The sequence below is a fragment of the Geotrypetes seraphini genome, chromosome 8 (assembly GCF_902459505.1).
Source record: "Geotrypetes seraphini chromosome 8, aGeoSer1.1, whole genome shotgun sequence".
Lineage (NCBI taxonomy): Eukaryota > Metazoa > Chordata > Amphibia > Gymnophiona > Dermophiidae > Geotrypetes > Geotrypetes seraphini.
Window position 1 is genome coordinate 1160721 of NC_047091.1, and position 23953 is coordinate 1184673.

Here is a 23953-nt window from a genome sequence, read left to right on the forward strand (position 1 = left end):
TTGGGCCGCCACGCGAGCGGGCTGCTGGGCACAATGGACCTCAGGTCTGACCCATCGGAGGCATTGCTTATGTTCTTAAGTTTCAAATACCACCTCTCACTAAAGCCACCTACCCAAAACAACTAGCCACACTCATTTCTTACTATCTTTGAAAATGACCAGATATCTTTTTGGTAAGATCTTTTTGTAATACATCCTTGATAATTCTTTTGTAATCCACCTTGAACTGCAAGATAATGGCGGAATAGAAATCCCTAATGTAATGTAATATAATGTGAACACAAAACAAAGTCAAAAGTTTAAACTTGTTTCATTAAAAGTTCGTATATAGATTACAAAGATTACAGGCAGCAATGGCGAGGGAGCTCACCACATACATACCAAGCAAAAACCTTCAATGCTCTCACTGCAGGGTTCCAAACTGACAAAGAACGCCGCTGAAAGACAGCTGATTTATAACTGTCACATGAGTAACGTGAGACGTGAAACTGTCATTGATTTGCATGACCACTGTGTGAATGTTAATAAAGATTTGAATGAACTTCCCATTAACCACTCACTCTCCCGCAGGTCCAGGAATAGGAAAAACATTCATGAAAACATTCATAAAAAATCATTGGCAGACAAAAGGATTTTACAAAAAGGCTAGCAATGCAATCTCATTATTCAATCTACTTGTCTCATACAGTAGAAGATCTCAAATATTCCATTTTGGATACTGTATATGTGGCTAGGGGAGGTGATATTGCCTACATATTGTGGCAGAAAGAGCACAGTGGACCCACGCGTTAAACACCTTGCATCCAAGTGGATTGAATAATGAGATTGAGTGGCTAGTCTTTTTGTAAAAATCCTTTCGTCTGCCAATGATTTTTTATGAATATTTTCATGAATGCTTTTCCTATTCCTGGACATGCAGGAGGGTGGGTGGTTAATAGCAGGTTCGTTCAAATCTTTATTAACATATACACAGCGGTCATACAAATCAATGACGGTATCACATCTCATGTTCTTTGACCATATCACACAGGCATTCCATGACTCGCACTGGCTTCCAATAGAAGCGAGAGTGCACTTCAAATTCTACTGCTTACTTTACAAGGCTATCAATGGAGAAATCCCAACCTACTGGAACAACCGACTAAATCAATCCTCCTCAACCAGACACAGAAGAACCCACTCACTATTCTCCCACCCATCATCCAAAAATGTCAAACGAAAAAAACTTTATGACAACCTAATAGCCTCCAAAGCAGCTAAATTGGACAGACAAATTACCACTCTGTTATCTTGAACTACAACCTACAAAACATTCATGAGAGATACTAAAACCATACTCTTAAAAAAATACATAAAACCTATCCAGCACGACCAATCCCAACCCAATATCCAACACTCTCTATACTCTTAATACTCTCTAATATTCTTATATTTACCAAACGTTATCTAAAATCCCCACAATTCACCCTATTCCTATCTCCTAAAGACTTCTACTTCCCGTTGGTAACTCTTTTTACCCGACATTTTCATTACCTTAAAAATTTTATGTCACCGCTTATTTTATTCCTTCAAATTTTGAATGTAATTCTTGTTTTAGTTTGAATGTAATCCGCCTTGAACCGCAAGGCAATGGTGGAATAGAAATCACTAATGTAATGTAATCCGGTGCCAGGCTAAAACAGCTAGCACACCTTCGTAAAAGGAGCCCATAGTGTTTAAACAATATCTGATGGAAATATTGAAGATCCCTGAGAAATCTTATCCTCCAGTTTCAAAGATTTATTATTTACCATCCTATACAAAAATAAATCTATGGAACAACCAATAGCAGAAGGATCTCCAACAGTTTTTGATAATTTAAATCTAACTCAAATTGTTGAGAATGGAAGTTTAGATATGCAAACTGCTACACTGATAGTAAATTTTGTGTTACAACCTGATAGAGATTGGATATTGAAAATGTTTTTTCATCATCGCCAAGAACATTTTTTGAATCATAAGATTGGAGTTTTTCCTGATATTGCCAGACAGACTCAGAGACAGTGTCAAGCGTTTTTGAAGTATGTTCTAAACTTATGCAATTAGGAGGTTTATTTTAGCTCAATTTTCCATGTAAATGTGTTATTAAATTACAATCAGTGAAGTAAGTATTTTTGGAGCTGCAACACTTAAATTCTTTTCTGGATTCTAGAATACTTCTTGCCTCCCATCCACAAGTAACTGAACCTGTTTCATCTACTTTGTAAATTATAGCTTTTAGTTATTTCCATTCTTTAAAGTATACTTGATAATTTTTAAATCTGGAATTGTGCCTTGTTTTCTCCTCTTACTTGAGGATTTGAGACAGATTTCTATAAGTAATTTCCATGTATTTCTTATTCTAACTTGAAGGATAAAGCTTTTTTGTTTTTCCTTTATATACATTTTACTTTAAATATGTAACTCGCTTCTTCAAGAAATGTAATAATCATTTCTTTCTTTGCTATTCAAAAGTTGTTTTGTAAAATATATAAAAAAAATAGAAAAAATAATTTAAAAAAATGCCAATTTGGATCCTAGGAGAAACCCTCCATCAGAGACTACCTGTTCAAAATAAGATAAAGGTGCGCAAAGCTGAGGGAACAGTATTTTATAAAATTCAGAAGTAAAGCCATTAGGGCCGTGGAATTACTGCTGATTGTAGCTCTTTGGCCGTCAACGATGTGTTGTCTGACAGGTGCGGCATACATAGATTGAAAGAAGGAGTGAAATAGCGTGGCAATATCCTGCAGTTTGTATTGTAATGTGCCTGCTGTATCTCGAATGGCCCTGTCAGGCTCTCGCTATCTTTGCTAGTAATTGACCCAGCCTATTGCCAAATCTATGAAAGTTAAATTTCCGATGGAGAAGTTGTTTTTGCGTACATTCACGAAGCAGTGCATTTAGTGTTGCTTGCATTGACAAATAGGTTTCTTTTGTAAGACTACGGGATGACAAATATAGTGATGTTTTGCTTTACGCAACTGTTACTCTAAGTGTAAATGCCCTGTGCTATAGAAATCATATATTGGATAGTATCTCCCCTCAAAACTACTTTCAATGTTTCTTAGTATAAAGTTGGATTATCTCTGTGTTGTTCATTATGTAAGGAATAAGCCTCATATCTGGACTGCAAATAAGAGCGAAAATCCTTGTCATGTAATAGGTGAGAGGGAAATCGTCAAATGATGAAGACGGGTCAAATTCAACTCCACAAATAGCATGATATGAAATGGTTATGGGTCCTATATCTGCTGTAGAAATAAGAGAGAAAAGCTGCCTAAATGTCAAGATATAGGCCCTTTTTTACTAAAGTGCGCTAACTGATTACTGCATGCTTGTTAGTCTATGGACGTGTTCGTGCCTAGCATGTGCTAATTTGATAAGCGTGCACTAATCGGTTAGCGCACTTTAGTAAAAGAGGGGGATAGTTTATTTGAGATAGAGTGCTATGGATATAATCTCTGGCAGCTGGACTGAGAAGGCGCCAAGGATCTACCAAATTTAATGCCTGACACAGATGTAGCAGGCCTTTACACGTGCTGTAGGGAGGAAGATTTATCTAAGTGTGGGTCCAGCGAGCACCACAAGAAGAAGAGTATGCTGAAGAGACAATTGCATTAATTTGCAAAAGAAGGCATGCTCATAATTGAAAGCATAGAGAGTTAAAAGATAAAATGCCAGGCCTGGTACTTGAACATGTAGCAAAAGATATCTACCATAAGAATCCTTTTGGATTTGAGTAAAATCTTTCTATACCTGAATATCTGTGCCTAGCCACTTAGTGGCCAGCCACTAACTGTGAATATTCAGTGGGAGATAGCCAGTTATCATCTGCTGAATATCGGCAGTTAGGCTCCAATGTGCTATTAACCTGCCAGGAGCTGTTCTTGGTCAATCAAATAGTTTTGAAATGAATATCAGGGGGAAGTTAAAACCTGATATTAGGTGGTCAGCTTTTCCCTAGGGTTAAATAGCATAGAATCTTGCTATTTTTTTGTGATTCAGCCAGATACATAGCTAGACAGATTTTTGTCCAACCTAGAAAATCTTATGTTCTTATGTCTTGCCACATATATCCCCACTTCTACAAAGCCGCATGGTAACGGCCCCGAAGTCCAAAGAGATTTAAAGGGCTTTAGGGCTGTTGTAGCACGGCAGCCACTAGTGTGGCTTTGTAGAAGAGGGGGATAGTTTATTTAAAATTTACTATACCACCTAAGCTATACACAATAGATCTAAGTGGTTTACAATTCTATAAACAAAAATAAAAAGTTTGAAAAGGCTCTACAATGTTTACAGGACAGAACACATTCAAACTCACAAAGAGGAATAGACGAGACTTGAAAGTAAAAGGTGAAGACTAAGGAGACAGAAAAGAAGCAAATGGAAAATAATAATAACAACTTTATTCTTTTATACCGCCCTCACCAGGTCTAGGTGGTTTACACCGCCCTCACCAGGTCTAGGTGGTTTACATAAAAGAGAAACTGGTGAAAATACAATCAAACAATGGATACACTAATTACAATCTTAAAAGACTCTTAATTTAGGTAATAAATCTGTTAAACAAATTGGTCTTAACTAGTTTTTGAAAAGAACAGTATGATAGGGTTTGATGGATACATTAGCCTAACCAAGATTGCAGTTTACCTGCTTGAAATGCCAATGTCCTATCTAGGAAGGTCTTATATCAACCAAGACCGAATGATTTTAATTTGTATGCTATATTGAAAAGTCAAATTTTAAGCATTGTTTTTGAAAATCTTCAAATATAATTCTTTCTGAATATTTAATGAAAGTGAATTCCAAACATTTGGGGCAGCAAAATAAAAGGCACAATGTGCAAATGTGAATTTACAACAGCAGGCAGGCACTATTTCCAAATGTGTCTAAAAATACACAAACTCTTAAAGCAATGGAAAAAATAAGGGAATATGATTGATTGATTTGTTCCTTGTTTAACAGTGTTGCTTTGATTCTGTATTTCAAGCTGCTGCTCCTTTCCCATTTTCTGTTCCTGAGCTTACTTTTTCCTATCTAGTGGAATTGCTGCTCTTTTGGTTCTCTTACCTCTCTGATGGTTGGTTGGTGATAGCTTGCTCAGTCTGTACCACAACAAGCTCTGGTTCTGGCTCAGGTGGGGTTGGGGGTCTCATCTTTCTCTCTGTCTCTTCCTCTCTTCGACGCTTTTCATTCTGTTCAAGCTAAGAATAGTTAAGAAATTATTATGAACCAGAGTTACTGAGCAAAGGGAATGTATTGGAAGATTAGTTTTTCACCTTTGATATATTCTTTCTATTAGTCCCTGGAGGATTCAGTACGCTAGGTGTTCAACAGAGAATGACACGGTGACAAAATTCATCACCGTTCCCGTCCCCGCGGATAACGGCGGGAAACAATCCCATGTCATTTTCTAGTGTCTATTTCAACCTCAGTCCTACACCAGCATTCTTCAAAGCAAAGCTTGTGGGTCAGTGGTTGTGGCCATTCATACTCTGATTCTTCCCTCTCTCCTTAAAGAATAACATGAAGATGGTTTCCCGTGGTTATCCGCGGGGACGGGAACGGTGATGAATTTTGTCATCATGTCATTCTCTAGTGTTCAATCCCTTCCCGCAATCTGGGAGCTGCAGAAATCCAAACACTTTTCTGAGCATGTGCTCCTCCTACCTTAGAGAGAGAGAGAGTTAGAGCCCCCTACAGTTCAGTCCCAAAGCCAAGCAACAGGCAGGAACAAATCTATGACAAAATAAGGGGACATGGGGGAACCTCCCCGGTAACATAAACTATTTCTATTTTGGGCTGCTCTGCAAAATATGAAAAGATGTAATAAACAGGTAAAAGGCAACACTTAAAAAACATTGAGGAACAATGCAGAACTAATCTGCTGTGTGCAACAAGCACCCACATGAAGCAGCCTTCGGTAATATGCATACTCACAGAAGCTTGAACTCCCCACAGGACCTGTCTAGTGGCTGGAAGCCTGTAAGGAGAATAACTGAGGCCAAAGAAAGCAGGCAAGTCAGAACAACTGAGGACGGGCTGTACTGAATCCATGGACTAACAGAAAGAAGATTATCAAAGGTGAAAACCTAATCTTCCATTCTGTTACATTCCTTCTGGATTCAGTACGCTAGGTGACATACTGTACCAAAGCAATGGCAGTGTCTAGGAAGGGACAGAAGAGCCTGCCCGTGACACCGAGATCCCAAAAGTGGCATCAGAGCAAGCTGCCACACCCACCCAGTAAAATCAGTTAAAGGTATGAAGAGAGGACCAAGTAGATGACCTGCATATTTCATCTGGATGAATTGCACGAGACTCCACCCATGAAGCAGCAGCACCCATGAAGCAGTTGAGTGGATCTTAAGGGAAACCGATGGCTGCTTGCCGTGGGCGATATAAGTCTTGGAAATTGCCATACAAATCCAATGGACAATTGAGGTCTTAGACGCCGATCTACCATGCCGAGGTGGGGCAGTCAGGACAAAGAGTGATCAGATAGCCGAAAATCATAAGTCCTCGCCAAATAATGAAACAAGCCTCTCTTGACATCCAATTTGCGTAAAATATGATCCTTTCTCTCCAAGCCTGTGGAATGAAATGCAAGCAAATGCACTTCTAGTTGACATGGAAAGCGGAAACAACCTTCGATAGAAAGGAAGGTACAGTACGGAGAACTACTCCTGTGTCCGTAAGTCAGAGAAACGGTTCCCTGCATGAAAGAGCTTGAAGCTCCAAAATATGCCATGCCGAGACAATGGTGACTAGAAAGACAGTCTTGATCGTCTGGTCCAAAAGAGTACCATTATTTAGTGATTCAAATGTTGCTTCCGCAAGGCCCTCAAGAACAATGTTAGGATTCCACAAAGGGAAAGGATGACTCAAGGGAGGCCGCAAATGAAGTGCCATCTTCAGAAACCAGGTAACAGCTGGATGAGTGGTAAGCGAACTAGAACTCTTCATGCCTGGAAGCATGAAAAGCTTGCTACCTGAACTTTAAGGGAGGCCACCACCAAACCCTTATCTAAGCCTGCCGGAAGAAAAGCCAGGATCACCAAAATGGGAGCCTAATCAGAATCCAATTGGTCCTTAGCACACCACTGTTAGAAAGTCTTCCAGGCCTTAGCATAACAAGCATTGAGATGGTGACAACTGAATAACCATGTCTCATCAAGGCTGAGCGCTCAAAGCCATGCAATAAGATCAAAGAACTGTGGGGTCTCCATGGGAACTGGACTCTGACTGAGAAGGTTGCAATGAAGAGGGAGTTTGACTTCCTGTCCGCTGAAGATGGATAAGATCCGGATACCATGGACAATGAGACTAGGAGCAACTAGAATCAGGAGGCCGGAATGCGTCACTATCCAGCGGATAACCTGACAAACCAGAGGCCACAGAGGGAATATATAAAGGAGCTCGTGAGCTGGCCAGAGCTGAACCAAGGTGTCCAGTCCTAAACTTCCACAATCTATTTTTCGACTGAAGAAGCGCCTGAGCTTCGAGTTCTCTGATAAAACCAACAAGTCCATCTGGTGCTGACCTCAGCTCTGTACGATCAGACAGAACACTTTCCATTAGAGGGATCATTCTCCCGAGTCCAGGACCTGGTGACAGAAGAAGTCTGCCTGAATGTTGTTGATTCCACCCACGTGCACCATTAAAAAAGACAGAAGATGTAACTCTGTCCACTGAAACAGCTGGCAACAACTTCTTGTGCCGTGTTGACAATTGACATATGCTACTGCCGTGGCGTTGTCTGAGAATACTTGCACGCTTTTTCTTCCAGAGTGGGCTTGAGAGCGAGTAACGCTAGCCGAATCACCCAATGCTTCAGACAATCGACGCTGGAAGACAGTATTTCTCAGGTGACTAGCATGCAGACAGAGATGCAGACCTGACTTAGAACTCTGGAGGATAAGATTGATGACATCAAAAATTGCTCCCGCCGCGGCAACATCAGGCTGGTGGGCTAACCGTAGTCCATCTCAGAAGCTGAGCTCCAAGGGTTCTTGGAGCACTGGATAGTGGACACCCTGGATCTGTGCTCCGTGGCGGGCCCAGTGCAGATTGAGCGTGCACACCGGCAAGGGCCTAGGCGCGCCCTGAAAGAGAAGCCGTGAGTGGTCATCCTAAAGCTCCTGAACTACATTAAATACTTGAAGGTAATTAACGTAGAACAAAATATTTTCCAGAAAAAGAAAAATGGTAAAACCAGAGGACATAATTTGAGGTTGAGGGATGGTAGATTCAAAGGCAATGTTAGGAAATTCTACTTTATGGAGAGGGTGGTGGATGCCTGGAATGCGCTCCCGAGAGAGATGGTGGAGACTAAAACTGTGACTGAGTTCAAAGAAGTGTGGGATGAACACAGAGGATCTAGAATCAGAAAATAATATTAAATATTGAACTAAAGCCAGTACTGGGCAGACTTGCATGGTCTGTGTCTGTGTATGGCTGTTTGATGGGGGATGGGTTGGGGAGGGCTTCAATGGCTGGGAGGGTGTAGATGGGCTGGAGTAGGTTTTAATGGAGATTTCGGCAGTTGGAACCCAAGCACAGTACCGGGTAGAGCTTTGGATTCTTGCCCAGAAATAGCTAAGAAAAAAATTTTAAAATTTAAATTGATTCAGGTTGGGCAGACTGGATGGACCATTCGGGTCTTTATCTACTATGTTACTATGACGATGGGTGGCTTACCAGTTGTTTTATTGTTCTTTATGCCTTTACAGTTACTATGCTGGGGTGAGGGGTAGGGAGCCCTGCTTTGATTTTGCTTTATTTCCTAGGCTTCTTTTGTATACACACATCTTCTCCTTTCTCGGTTTAGATTTTGCATTCCTTGATTTGTTTTGTTTTTTCACGTTCCACAGACCACCCCGAGCTCTTATAGGAAATAACGGAGGTGTACTTATAGTTTGTGCAGTGCCTGCCTGCCTGCCAGCTGTATTACACTGCAGCTGAATGGAGGAAAGGATTTTCTGCCTCAGAAACTGCTCCAAATGACTAAACTATAAGATCTTTGGATTGCCAGTTGAATGGACTCTGACTGTAACCTCCGCCCCCCACAAAACCACTCCATGCGACTTTGGCTGGGAAACGCAACCTACACCCTGAAACCCGGAAGGATTTATACTCAGAATACATACAGCCTGTACTTAAACCCTTGACAAGGTCAGAGGTCAAGCAAACTGCCAGGGAAATGGACCTTGAATCCAAGAAGGGTGGCACACAGCAGGCTAGCTCCACAGGTCTACCAAAGTTTCTCTGTGAAGCAGCAGTCTTAGGGTTACCTGATTTTATGATCGTAAAATCCAGACCCATGGACCCGCTCAGTTCCACCCAGCCCTGTCCTGTTATGCCAAAGTCATGCCTCGTTCCACCCCAGCCCCGCCACCAACCTTCTCATGTCCAGAGCCACTTTGGGCCATGCGCAGATGTGACACTATGACATCACAAGCATGCGTGCATGCATGTGATGTCAATGCATTGCATGCGCTGATGCCCTCCAGATGCAGCAGTCCTGAGCTGGAAGTTTTTCAAATCCTGGCAAAGTGCTGGGTTTTGAAAAGTTGTCTGGATGCCTGGACAGTCCTCTATAAAGAAGACATATCCGGGTAAATCCGTATGTCTGGTAATCCTAAGCAGTCCAGATCTGCAGGACTGCGCCTTTCCTCAAGGACCATCGCAAAGGAGTCTCAAAGCACTCAAGCCACCAAAAAAGACAAACTTTAAGTGAAAAAAAATAAGAAAAAGATGCAGAGCAGAAGACTTCTGCGTGGATTTCTTGCAGAAATTGAAACTGTAGGGGGCTCTAACTCTCTCTCTAAGGTAGGAGGAGCACATGCTCAGAAAAGTGTTTTGATTTCTGCAACGTCCAGATTGCGGGAAGGAATTGAACACCTTGTGTACTGAATCTGGAAGGAACATAACAGAAACACCATTAGTATATAGGGGTACTTCTGCATTAAAATGAATCTAAATTCCTCTGTCAGGCAGGACTATTTTTCACCAGCATATATCATATATAGTTATTTAACCTGGTTTGGGTATAAAGTGACTTCAATTGCCATTGCCAGTATTATAGGAAGTAATATTAGTCTCATTGTGGAGAGCTTAGACAATAACATATGTACATTTGATTTAAATCTAGCTGATTTCTTTCACGTTTTTTTTTGCTTGCATATACTGCAGGTTCAAAGGCCAGAGCACTTTTTAGCTCAAGGGCCTTATAGGAAATTTTTAAAAGGAAACTTAAGCAAGAAATTCTCCTTAATAATTAGGTATAAGGTCTACCAAAGTAGCCATCTACTCACAACTATGTACCCCCACATTGTATTTCAATGACACGCAGGGTCCAACAAGCTTAACAACATAATACATCAGTAATGTATAAAGCAGAAAGCCAGAGAGCAAATATGTAAATTCTGCACTGCAAGGGTGATATGATATAGAGAGAGATGTCTAAAATGGAATGTCATTGATATCTATGAAGGGGAATATTTGCAAAGTTATTTCTCAGAGTTCAGATAGATCTATATTTACCTCTCTCTGATTCTTCTCTCTATCCCCTTACCGTTGTTAGTCTTTCCAACATAGCAAATCGTTCATCCCAGGCTGCTGCTGACTTCTGGAAGGCCTCATGCCTCTTGATCAAGCTCTCTACTTCACCCACATTGTTGCCAAGCTCAGTTGAACGCACAATGGGCTCCTGACTGGCAAGCCAGGCCTCTGCCATGCTGGCATCTCTGCCAAACATCAGTACCTCCAGCACTGCACACAGAAAAAAAGAGAAACATAAAAGAGAAAATGAGGAGCAGGAGAGGATATAGAAGGAGTGGGTAAGAACAAAGAACAGAGAGAGAGAGGGTATAATAGTCAACAGGAAAAGGGGAAAGAGCAGGATAGGTGATATAATAGAAAGAAAAAGGAATAGAGATTAAGGTTGTACAAAGAAACAGAGTGAAGAAAAAAAAAAGCACAGTTACTTACCGTAACAGGTTTTATCCAGGGATAGCAGGCAGATATTCTCAACATATGGGTGACGCCATCCACAGAGCACTGATGCGGACAACTTCACAAGCAGACTTGCTTGAAGAACTTTTAGAAAGTTCGCGACTGCTGCACCATGCATGCGTGAGTGCCCTCCCACCCAACGTAGGACGCGTGTCTCCTCAGCTCAGATAGTTAGCTAAGAAGCCAACAAGGGGAGGTGGGTGGGTTGTTAGAATATCTGCTTGCTGTCCCTGGATAACACCTGTTATGGTAAGTAACTGTGTTTTATCTCAGGACAAGCAAGCAGCATATTCTCAACATATGGGTGACCTCCAAGCTAACCAAAATGGGATGGGGGGAGTGTTGGTGATTCAGGAGAATAAATTTTGTAATATTGCTTGACCAAAGTGGCCATCCCATCTGGAAAAAGAATCCAGACAATAATGAGAGGTGAATGTATGAACCGAGGACCAAGTGGCAGCTTTGCAGATTTCCTCAATAGGAGTAGATCTAAGGAAAGCTACAGAAGTCGCTATGGCTCTAACTTTGTGGGCTGTGACTCAACCTTCAAGGTGCAGTCCAGCCTGAGCATAGCAGAACGAGATGCAAGCAGTCAACCAATTGGAGATTGTTCTCTTGGAAACAGGATGTCCCAACTTATTTGGATCAAAGGAGACAAAAAGTTCTGGAGAAGATCTATGTGGCTTGGTCCTTTTCAAGCAGAAAACCAAAGCACGCTTGCAGTCCAGAGTATGAGGAGCAGTTTCTCCAGGGTGAGAATGAGGCTTTGGAAAAAAAAAAACACTGGAAGTACAATGGATTGATTGAGATGAAATTCTGTAACAACTTTTGGTAAGCACTTCGGATGAATGCAGAGTACCACCTTGTCGTGATGGAAAACTGTGAAAGGTGGATCCGCTATTAAAGCTTGTAGTTCACTGACTCTGCAAGCAGACGTGAGAGCGATGAAAAAGACTACTTTCGAAGTGAGATAATTCAGATGAGCCGTAGATATTGGTTCAAATGGAGGCTTCATCAATTTAGCAAGAACGATATTGAGATCCCATACCACTGGAGGTGGTTTGAGAGGTGAGTTGACATTGAAAAGTCCCTTTCATAAATCTGGAAACCACAGGATGAGCAGATAAGGGTTTCCTTTTCAATGGTTGATGAAAAGCAGCAATTGCACTGAGGTGGACTCTAACGGAGACCAGATTGAGATAAATGAAGAAGGTAATCCAGAACTGAAGACAAGGAGGTGGACTGAGGCTCCTTGTGATGAAGATTGCACCAAGCAGAAAACCTAGTCCATTTCTGGTTGTAACACTGTCTGGTGGTAGGTTTTCTGGAAGCATCTAAAATGTCCTTTACAGGTTGATAAAACTGAAGGTGTGAAGTCATGTTAAGAGGTACCAAACTGTCAGATTGGGATGAAGAAGAGAACCGTGATTCTGTGTAAGCAGAGATGGAAAAACTGGTAGAAGTAGTGGCTCCCTGCTGCTGAGTTGAAGTAGAAGGGAGAACCAAGGTTGTTTGGGCCACTGAGGAGCTATCAGAATCATGGTGGCATGTTCGTGTTTGAGTTTGATGAGTGTCTTGAGAATCAGAGGGAATGGAGGAAAAGCGTACAGGAATTTGTTCATCCATTCCAGGAGAAAAGCATCTGCCTCCAGGCGGTGAGGAGAGTAGACCCTGGAGCAAAACTGAGGCAGTTTGTTGTTGTGGGGAGAAGTAAACAGATCTATCTGAGAAGTCCCCCACTGAGAAAAAATGTGTCAGAGACGGTGAACTGAGTGTCCATTCATGAGGTTGCAGGAGACGACTCAATTTGTCCGCCAATGCATTTTACTCTCCCTGAATGTAGACAGCTTTCAGAAAAGTGCTGTGATGAATTGCCCAAGTCCAAATCTTCTGAGCTTCCTGGCAAAGGGGAAGGGACCCTGTATCCCCTTGCTTGTTGATGTAGTATATGGCGAACTGGTTGTCTGTACGGATGAGCACGACTTGATCATGAAGAAGATGCTGAAAAGCTTTGATAGCATTGAATATCGCTCTGAGTTCTAACAGATTGATGTGATGTCGACGGTGGACCAATGACCTTGAGTACGGAGATCTTCGAGATGAGCTCCCCAAGCGTAGGTCGAGGAATCTGTTGTGAGGACCTTCTGGTGAGGGGGTGATTGAAACAGCAAACTTCTGGAAAGATTGGAAGAAAACATCCACCAGCGAAGAGACTGCTGAAGAGAAGCCTGCGCCCATTGAGAAGCCAGGGTCCACTGAGAAATTCTGAGGTGAAGTCTGGCAAAAGGAATCACGTGAACTGTAGAGGCCAAGTGACCTAGGAGAACCATCATGTGCCTCGCTGAGAGTGAACCGAGGGTAGACACTTGTTGACAAAGTTGTATGAGGGCATCTTGACGTTGTTGAGGAAAGAATGCTCTGAGTTGCATAGTGTCCAGTACAGCTCCAATAAACTGGAGAGTATGTGAGGGCTGTATTTGAGATTTGGGAAAGTCGATTTCGAATCCCAAACTTTGCAGGAACCAAATAGTCTGTTAGGTCACTACAGTAACCCCGAGACGTTGAATCTTTGATAAGCCAGTCGTCCAGGTATGGGAATACTTGGAGACCATGACTGCGCAAAACTACTGCTACCACTACCAGGCACTTGGTGAAAACTCTGGGAGATGATGCCAGGAAGAAAGTTAGCTCTCTGTATTGATAAAGATGATTTCCCGCTCAAAATCTGAGGAACTTTCAAGAGGCTTGATGAATGGGTATGTGAGTGTAAGCCTCCTTGAGATCCAGAGAGTATAACTAATCGTTGTGATCCAGAAGGGGATACAATGATGCCAAAGAAAGCATCCGAAACTTTTCTTTGATGAGAAATTTATTGAGAACTCTGAGATCCAATATTGGTTGCACTAATTGCTTTGCTCGCCTAAACACTGCCTCCTCACAAGAACCCTCCTGCTATTTTAACTCACTCTATTTGTTACCGTTTCAACCTCCTGATCTTGATTTGCCGCCGCAAAGCAGTGGCCAGTAGGACCCGCCTCCTATCAGCTGGTACATGCAAATATCTTTACTGCAATTTGCGGCGTGCGCTTAAGGAGCAGGTTATGCTCCTTAATATGCTCCTTTGTGCGCAACTTTGTGTGTTATCCAGGTTACCCCTCTATTTTTTCTTATCTCAAACTCTATTTAGTAGCACATCTAAGATTCTTTCTACTTTTCTTCACTTATCCTTTTGTTCTTTCCACTTGATTGTCATAACCATTCCCTCAAGGAATTGCAGGTTATTGTGCAAAATGAGTTCTATAGGATTAGGTGACACTTTGACTAAATGGGTTGGGGACTGGCTTGGTGGTAGGCTTCAGAGGGTGGTGGTGAACGGCACCCCCTCCGAAACGACGGCAGTGATCAGCAGAGTGCCGCAGGGCTCGGTCTTGGGCCCGATCCTTTTCAATATCTTTATAAGAGACTTGGCTGAGGGGCTTCACGGTAAAATAACGTTATTCGCCGATGACGCCAAACTGTGTAACATAACAAGCAAGAGCACAACGGACAATATGAAACACGACCTACTCCTATTGGAGCAATGGTCTAGGACCTGGCAACTGAGCTTCAATGCCAAGAAATGCAAAGTCATGCACCTTGGCAGCCAAAATCCATGCGAGACTTACACCCTAAATGGCGAGATCCTAGCAAGGACTGTTGCAGAACGGGACTTGGGGGTAATCATCAGTGAAGACATGAAGACTGCCAATCAAGTGGAGCGGGCTTCATCTAAGGCTAGGCAGATCATAGGATGTATACGTAGGAGTTTCGTCAGCCACAAGCCTGAAGTCATTATGCCATTGTATAGATCCATGGTGAGGCCTCATCTGGAATACTGCGTACAATTCTGGAGGCCTCATTACCGCAAGGATGTATTGAGGCTTGAGTCAGTCCAGCGAATGGCCACCCGGATGGTCTTGGGACTCAAGGATCTCCCGTACGAGGAATGGCTGGATAAATTACAGCTATACTCACTCGAGGAACGCAGAGAGAGGGGAGACATGATCGAGACGTTCAAATACCTCACGGGCCGTATCGAGATAGAAGAAGATATCTTCTTTTTCAAAGGTCCGACGGCAACAAGAGGACATCCATGGAAAATCAGGGGCGGGAAATTGCACAGCGACACCAGGAAATACTTTTTCACCGAAAGTGTGGTTGATCGCTGGAATAGACTTCCACTTCAGGTGATCGAGGCAAGCAGCGTGCCTGATTTTAAGAAGAAATGGGATCGTCACGTGGGATCTCTGCACAGAGATAAATAGGGGAGGGTCATTGGGGTGGGCAGACTAGATGGGCCGCAGCCCTTATCTGCCGTCTTTTTCTATGTTTCTTAACCAGATTCCAGTCAAAGATAATTCAGCCAATTCTAATCCCTTGAACTTAACCAATATCTCTCTCAACTCTTCTCATAATGGTTCTACTTTTCCTTCACCCATTCTCCCACAAAAATTTTTAAATATGGGTCTCATCAAAGCCAGATCATTATGCATCAAACACCATATCATTAAGGACCTCATCCTCATAACTAACTACTCCTTGGATCTTCTCTGCATAGTGGAAACTTGGCTAAGCAAAGGAAATGAGGCCTATTTATGCCAGTCCTCCTGGCTATAACTATTGCTTCAACCATCGTCCAGGTAAGAAGGAGGGCGGGGGTGGGATTTGCAGTCATTTTCAAAACTTCCCTCTCTGTAGTTGCTGATATCTCACCAACCAAATGCTCTCTTGAGACTATACATCTAAAAATCAGCACTAACCCAACCATAGACTTATTGCTATTGTATATTCCTCCACCAATTAGTCCAACTACTGTGACTCAGGTCTTATCCTTTATTTCAGATTTTTCTACAGTCTCTCAATTTCCACTCGTACTAGGAGACCTTAATATTCATTTGGATGATCCGAACAATCCTCTAACTTCAGACTTCCTTACCCACTTGCAAGATCTTAACTTTGCAGCCCTAACCTCTGGCCCAACTCATGTAAAAGGTCACTCACTAGATATTATTTTTGTTCCTACAGACCTAATTCTGAATTTTTTCACCCCTGACATATACTAAGTTTCTTGGTCTGACCATAGTTTCATCTTTTCATCCTGCACTCTACAGTCTCCTCCAGCTAATCCCCAAATACCTAAAACTGTCTCCACAAGAGATTTTCACAATCTGAACGAATCCTTAACTTCTACACTATTCACTATTGATGATGAAGACTTTGAAACAGCAGCCTCAAATGAACAATTAAGAATTTGGAACGATGCCTGTCGTTCCCTCTTGGATACTTTTGCACCAATAGTTACTCATATTATCTCTCTTAAAAAACATCTTAACTGAAATCTTTTGAATTTCAGCATTCATATTCTCACCAACCGGCATCTCCTTCTGGTCAGGGCTCTTCCATTTGCAATCCACCCTCGGAGCAGATGAAGCCCTAGGTTCAAGTTTCAAGTTTTATTAAACATTTGATGGATCGCCTATTAGCATTACTAAGCGATGTACATTTTCAAGTAAAGAAACAGAGATACTAATATTCTAACAATAATATAAATATAATACGTACTTGAAATGGGAGGAAAAATTAAAAAGTTACAATCTTGGGTTAGGAAAAGAAGGTAAGTACAAAAGGTAAGGGGTTATGAGGCCAAAGCACAATTTAAAAAAAAAAGTGTCCCTAAGGTAAGTTGTTAGTTAAAAGCATCATTAAATAAATAAGTTTTTAAAAATTTTTTAAATGTTGCGAGGTCTTTTTCTATTCTAATGAACTGAGGAAGGGCATTCCACCATTGTGGTCCCATTACTGTAAACATGTCTGATCTCCTAGTCCCTATAATTTTCAAAGACGGGACAGAAAGTAAATTTAGATCTGATGAACGAAGTGTACGTTGGGTTTTGTGTGGAATGAGTGATCTGGAAATAAATTGTGGCTCTCCTGTAAATCCAGGGAGTCCAGCTCCAAGTTCCCCTCACTGGTCTCAATGGCCTCCGGGGAGAAGTGCACTCCGCACTCCGGTTGCTCCTCTACCCATGGGGAGCTGGCAGTCTGGGGAGGAGGAGGAGGTGCTCTGGCGTCGGGACAAGAAAGTAATGGGAGTAAAACCCTGTGCTCTGTTGTACCAGAAGAACTGCCTCGATGGCATTGAGAGCTAACAAAGTCTGTACTTCCTGGAGAAGAAGGGGGGTCTGCGAAGAATTGGAAGGATACTCTCTTGGAGGGTAATCTGTTGGAATTTGATGGAATTGAAGAGAGTAACCCTCTCTGAGGATGGAGAGCACCCAGAGATCTGAAGTGATCACCTCCCATCTTGATGAAAATGATGGAGACGACCTCCGATGGGAAGAGGGGAAGACAGAAGCAGAAAGACTGATGTTATGCTCTGTGTGAGATTGTCAAAAAGGCTGCGTTGGCTTGGCCGCAGCTGGAGCCTGGGGTTTGCGTTTTCGCTGTTGTTGCGGCTGTTTTCTAGGCAGTGGTCTGGAATAGGCTGGTGCTGACTTTTGAGGATAACATCCCTGATAAGATGAGGCATTTCATGGCTGCCTCAATGGACTCATCAAACAGCTCATTCCCTTGACAGGATATGTTGGCGAGATAATCCTGGAGATTGGGGTCTATGTCTACAATCTGCAGCCAAGCCAGACGCCTCATAGCAACAGAAAATGCAGTGACCCATGATGATATCTCGAATGCATCATATGCTGCTTGGACCATGTGCATTCGAAGCTGGGTCAGAGTGTGGTGTAAGTGTTGAAACTCAGGCAAATGATGCTTTGGTAAATCTTTGAAAAAAGAAGGCAAGGTCTTAATCCAATGCTTTAGATAAAATGTAAAAACAAAGTTATAATTCAAAATTCTATTTGTCATCATGGAATTTTGATATAGACGATGACCAAATCTGCCCTCTTGACCTGGGGGAACTGTTGCATAGATCTTAGCTGGGTTAGTCTTTTTCAAAGAAGATTCAACCACTAGAGATTGGTGGGATAGTTGTGGTTTCTGAAACCCCTTACAGTGTACCATCCTGTAACGAGATTCCATTTTTGCTGGTACCGCCGGGATGGAATATGGGGCTTCCAGATTTCTCTTAAAAGTCTGGCGAAGGATGCTATTCATGGGTAACCGCAGAGAGTACTTAGGAGGATGTGGCATCTCCAACTCCTCCAAATATTCTGCTGTGTACTTAGAATCAGATTCCAAATCAATATGAAGATCTTTGTTCATCTGAGAAAGGAATTTGGAGGACACTGGCCCAGAAGATGTCTGGTCTTCCTGAAGAGAAGAAGAGCGAAACCTGGGTCCCACAGAAAAAGAAGGTAAAGCCTCTCTGGAGTACTGGAATTGAAGATCAGGATCCAAAGGCAAGGTTAAAGAAGAGCCTCCACTCCATGAAGGAAATGGAATAATCAAGCGTTTCCACTTAGAAAAATGTGCTGGAGATACATGAGGAGGCTGAGGAACCAAATGCTCCAGGTCATGCCTTGGAGAAGTAGGTTTTGATGTATGGGAACCAAATGTTTCGTGTTGACGAGGGTCCGCTGGAGAATGCCTCGAGTTGCTGGTGAACGGGCACATGGTCTCGCCGGTCTCGAGAGGTAGACCTCTGTAGTGAAGAATGCCTGGACAGACTATGCTGCCTGGAAGAATCAGTATGAGGATCCTTGAAAAGCCTCAAAGAATGAGGTGTAAACGGATCCGTAATGTGCTTCGAGTGCACGAGGCATCTCAAAGGTGAAATATGCCTCGATGGGGACTTAGAGCAAGATCTCCGGGAGCTAAAGCGAAGTGGAGATTAAGACTTTCTGAAGCCGGCAGTAGCTGGAGATCGAGACCTGCGGGACTTGGATGGAGCTGAAGGTTGAAACTTCTGAGACCTGGGATGAGCTGGAGTCCTAGACCTCTGGGACCTGGACGGATGAGACGAGGTCTGACTCGAGGATGAAGATCGAGGTCGAGACACTCTCAAGGATTCAACTCCTTGAAAATCTGCTGAATGCTCAGGCTGGACTGCAGGAAGCAGTGGCGAGGCTGGAGTGAATTTGGCAAGCATATTTCCAAACTCCTTATGTAGGATAGCTTCCAGCATATCCTGGAAAACAGGCACTGATACCAATGAAGCTGGTAATTCTGGTGCAGCAGTGCGCTCTGGAGAAGCTGACCTCGAAGATGAGTATTCCCTAACTTTGGAGGCATGCTTCGTTGGAAGTCTCGGAGTGGCCAACATGACTACACTCGCTGCCTGGATTGCCTGAGACTCTACCTGGATGACTGGAGTCTTCTTAGCCAGCGTACCTGGAGAGACTGTAGCAGACTTGCCTGAAGACGGGGGCTTAGTCGCAGTCAAGGTCGAGGCCTTCACTAGTGAGGGTGATTTACCCAAGGCCGAGGTCGAGGCTCACTAGCGAGACTGAGATCGAAGTCGAAGTCTTCTCTGTAGAGGGATCCAAGACCCCAAAGAGCTTCTCAATTTGAACTCGACATCTTTTTAGAGCACGGTTTTAAAGAGTAGCACAGCGCGTGCACAATTCAGGACAGTGTTCTGGTCCCAAACACTGAATACACCAATGGTGTGGGTCAATGATGGAGATCACGCGATTACACCGGCTACACTTCTTGAATCCCGTAATAGGCCAGGACATAGAAAAAAATACGGCTTCAGCCAAGTCGAAGACTTCCGGCTGAGGCCGCAGGTTAGGCCCCGCTGTCAAAAAACCGACGAAGACGGGTTTGTTTTTTTTAACGTGCCATGCAGTGACTCGATTTTAAAGAAAAAAGAAAGAAGTAAAACAAGCAGCGGCGATTGAGAAGGCAAGAATTCGCACAGAGCCATTAACAAGGGCTTCTCTGCTCCGCGGAAAACTAGAACTGAAGAGACACTGAGGAGATGTGTGCCCTATATCGGATGGAAGTTCACTCACTCATGCGCGATGTAGCAGTCGCAAACTTTCTAAAAGTTCTTCAAGCAAGTCTGCTTGTGAAGCTGTCTGTATTGGGGCTCCGTGGATGACATCACCCATATGTTGAGAATATGCTGCCTGCTTGTCCTGGGATAAAGATGAATAAATAAGAGGAGAGGGGGGAGAAAGGGAAAATGATAAAGTATATGAGAAATAAAGAGATAGGGAGATAGAACAAAAGGTGTGGAAAAACAATGGAGAGGAGTTTAGTGATGTGAAGGTGAGAGACAAGGTAGGAAGGAGGGATTATGTAGAAGGTTTGAGAGAAAGGGAAATAGCAAGTATAATGGGAAAAAAATGTGGGGAAGAGTTGTGGAAAAGAAGATGAGAGATGAAAGATAAGACAGAAGGTACAGAATAAAGAAAAGGGTAGGAGACCTAATATAACACAGTTGTTATAGACAGAAATACCCATAAGAGCACAAGGTGCAGAGGTGCAGTCATTTCTGGGATGTACAATATCTAGACTGAGGGGTTGATATTCAGCTAGTAGCACTAAACCTTTTGCAGGTGTTATGCCTGGAAATTCAATGCTGGGCCATGCCTGGGTTTCGGCATTGAATTTCTAAATTTGTGGCGCTGGCTAATGCATACCCGGTTAAGTGTGACGTTATGGGCACTATTTAAAGATAGGACTAAATTTTAGATTGTCCTATTTATGCAGTTTCCTTGGCCAGTTGTGCTGAATATCGGCACCTACCCAGCCAAATGCTGTCTCCACCACTAGAACACCTTCAAAATAGTTGGCTTTTGACATAACTGGTTAGTGCTGCTAAAAATGGTTCGTTAGCCCTGAACAAGTGATTTAACTGGCCAAGAGCCTTTTCTGGCCCATGAAATTTTAATGCCAGCATAACATGACAACTACTGATGCACAAATGTCAGTTGAGATATACACAGAAACATATTTTATCTTTTGCAAAAAAAGGTCAAAACTTGGTTCTTCAAGCAGGCTTTCCCCGCCTAGACTCAGAGCAGAGCTGCTCCTCCCAGCCACAATTCTGCTTGTCCTTAACAGTTGTTCTCCATGGACATCATCTGACGGTCCTGAAAGCCTCACTTATAAAATATTGTCTTCAAAACAAAAAATTCTCATCAACCAGCTTTCATTGACAAGCTCTTAATTCCATATGCATCCTGTAGGGCTCTCCAATCAAGTAATCAAAACCTGTTCACTATTCCCACAATACGAGAACTCTTCTATGACATTACCCGTAAATCCATTTTTTCTGTTACAGCTCCCACTTTATGGAATGCCCTCCCTACCGATCTCTGATCAGGAAATGCATTAGATAAATATAAAATCAAACTCAAAACTTTTCTTTTTAAAGTTACCTATTCTCTTTAATCTCTGGCCTCCCTGACAAATCATCCTTAATTTTTGTAGAACCCTTTTTTCGAAGCGAGCCTACCCTCCCTAAATGTAATTCCCTTTACCACTTCCCTCCCTTTTTGTTTTATTTTTTCTATTACAATGTATTAAATCACTTCCTTCTCCCTACTTACCTCCTGTTTCATGTACATCAGTGCGTCTATGCTTCCCTCCTTTTTAGCTTAGACATGATTTTAATTTTTAACTACATTTTATTGTTAACCATTTAGACACCTGTATGATAAACGGTATATCAAAAAATAAAGAAACTTGAAACTAGTCACTTACTGGGCTAGTTGCTAAGTACTAAAATTCAGTGGCCATTTCAATAGTGTTTAGTCAGCTTAGTGCTATTTAACCAGCCAGGAGCTATTCCTGGCTGGTTAAATAGCACTGAATATTGGCTGCTCTGCATCATGCATCTTATGCTTAGATTTCTTTTGCATTTCATTATTATTATTATTATTTTTGATAATCTGCCATTTGTCTTCATCCTTGGAAAAGGTGGAATATCAAATATACATACATTAATAATGCACAGAAGGTGAAGAGAACCAGGGTTACACGTCACTCTCAGAACTGCATACATATCAGAAAGAGTGTTATTCAACAGACACACATATTAGGATTAATCTCATATACACATATACCTCAGGAACAATGTAACACCTCCAGAACCAGTGAAATAAGAACATAAGAATTTGTCTCCGCTGGGTCAGACCAGAGGTCCATCGCGCCCAGCAGTCCGCACCCACGGCGGCCCATCAGGTCCATGACCTGTCATGTTATCTTGATTTAGCCCTATAGCCCCCTTGTTTTTATCTATACTCATTCCATACTCTTATCTACCCTTATCTGTATCCCCTTCCTTTCTTACCTCCTCCCTACAGACATTAGGAGCTAGATTCACTAAACCCCATTCTGTCTCCGATCCATTCTCGATTGCATGCAGGCCAACAAATTCACAAAAGGCCTGCTTGCAAATGGGGACGATCGTTGACACGCCCCCCCACCCACGGCACAGATCACTAGAGAGCGTTCCTGGAGCATGCGCAGACCCTGACAGTAGTGACAGGAGAAGCCGCTTCCTGTCAGGGCTTCTGGCTTTTAAAAATTTTTCTTTTTAATCGGGCACATATTTTGCATGTATAACACATGCAAAATAGCTGCTAGGTTAAAAAAAAAAAAAGTCACCCCCAAACCCCTAAAAAAATGCCCCCCCCCCTCCCGCATTGATGCCCCGCTGAAGAACACAAGGCAGGAGGGATGCCATTGTTTTTGGCCAATCAGAGACTTCCTTGGACTCCTCTCTAAAGAAGTCCCTGATTGGCTGAGGAGCCTGAGGTGCCTCAGCCAATCAGGGCCTAAGCCCCTCCCCGTGCAACAGATGATGCCTCGGGGTGTAGCCTAAGGCCGTCATTGCTGCAGGAGGACCGAGCACTCCTCCTGCTCCCAATGATTTTAAAGAAATGGGGAGGCGGTGGGCCGGGTCCGGCCAGCCTAGCTTAAGCTACAGAGAGAGAGGTGGGCTGGGATGGGCCAGGCCAGGATGGGTTTGAGATGGCAGGAGAGAGTTGGCATCCCTCCTGCCTTGTTTTCTTCGGCGGGGTATCAGCGCGGGGGGGGGGGCATTGGCACAGGGGGTGGACATAAATGCGGGGATCAGTGCAGGGGAAGGGAATAGGTTAAAACCACAGGCTGGCAATGGGTTTTAAAGAATATATAAAAAAGGAAGAATTCCTTTTTTATGTATTCTGCCAAACCCATTGCCAGCCCGTGGCTTTAAAGGGCAGGAGAGTCGGTAAGAAGTGAAGCGACTGGTGCTCAGCAGTCGCTTCACTTCAGATCGGCAAGCCCAATCGGTCTTCCTTCTTCTGTTTAGTGAATCGTGTCCCTGCCTACTTTGCATGCTGTTTCCCCTAATTTTTATGCATGGATCGCAGGAGAGGTTAGTGAATCGGGTTGGAGGGAAATCTGGTCGCAAAGGGGTTGCAAACTGATCGGTACACAATCGGTTTGCTTAGTGAATCTAGCCCTTGGAGTGCTGTTTTATATTTCTTTGCTTAGGACAAGAAGCTTTTTCATGTATGTCATAGAAAGGAGATGCATAGAACTCAGCTTTGTGTGTGTCAGTGGGTGCTGAATGGTAGGCTGATGTTTAGAACAGTAGGCTAAGAACCAGGAAAACACACTGCAGCTCGTGACCTTGGGTAAGTCACTTAACCGTCTATTGGTTCACATACAAACTTAGATTTTGAGCCCTCCAGGAACAGGGAGCTACCCACTGTACCCAAATATAACTCATCTTGATCCATAATTGAGGCACTGAGGCAGACTTGCAGTCCATCTGCATATTCCTACCAACATTCTCTGGGGTGACTCCCTGGTTCACTCTGATCCACTCAGGGCTACCACTCCAGGTGACCAGGGCTCCCACCGGCTGCCTTCCAGATGCTGAGGAGACCTTGTAGCCCATTTGCATATTCTTCCCAGCATTCTCCAGGGTGACTCCCAAGTTTACCCCGATCCACTCAGAGCCTCTGTTCCAGGT

General features: G+C 43.1%; 1 protein-coding gene across 4 annotated transcripts in view; it reads right to left on the bottom strand.

Annotated features, from left to right (window-relative positions):
- Window positions 1–23953, bottom strand: part of SPTBN2 (spectrin beta, non-erythrocytic 2) — a 293681-nt gene that overhangs the window by 49812 nt on the left and 219916 nt on the right. For all 4 annotated transcript variants that reach the window (XR_004540403.1, XM_033955666.1, XM_033955664.1 and 1 more), the window contains 2 exons: window positions 10598–10794; window positions 5092–5225 (listed from right to left, as the gene is read on the bottom strand). Coding sequence is in view for 3 of the 4 variants with exons in the window: in XM_033955666.1 (XP_033811557.1) it covers window positions 5092–5225; window positions 10598–10794 (331 nt within the window). In the remaining variant the exon portion in view is untranslated. The remainder of the gene's footprint in view (window positions 1–5091; window positions 5226–10597; window positions 10795–23953) is intronic.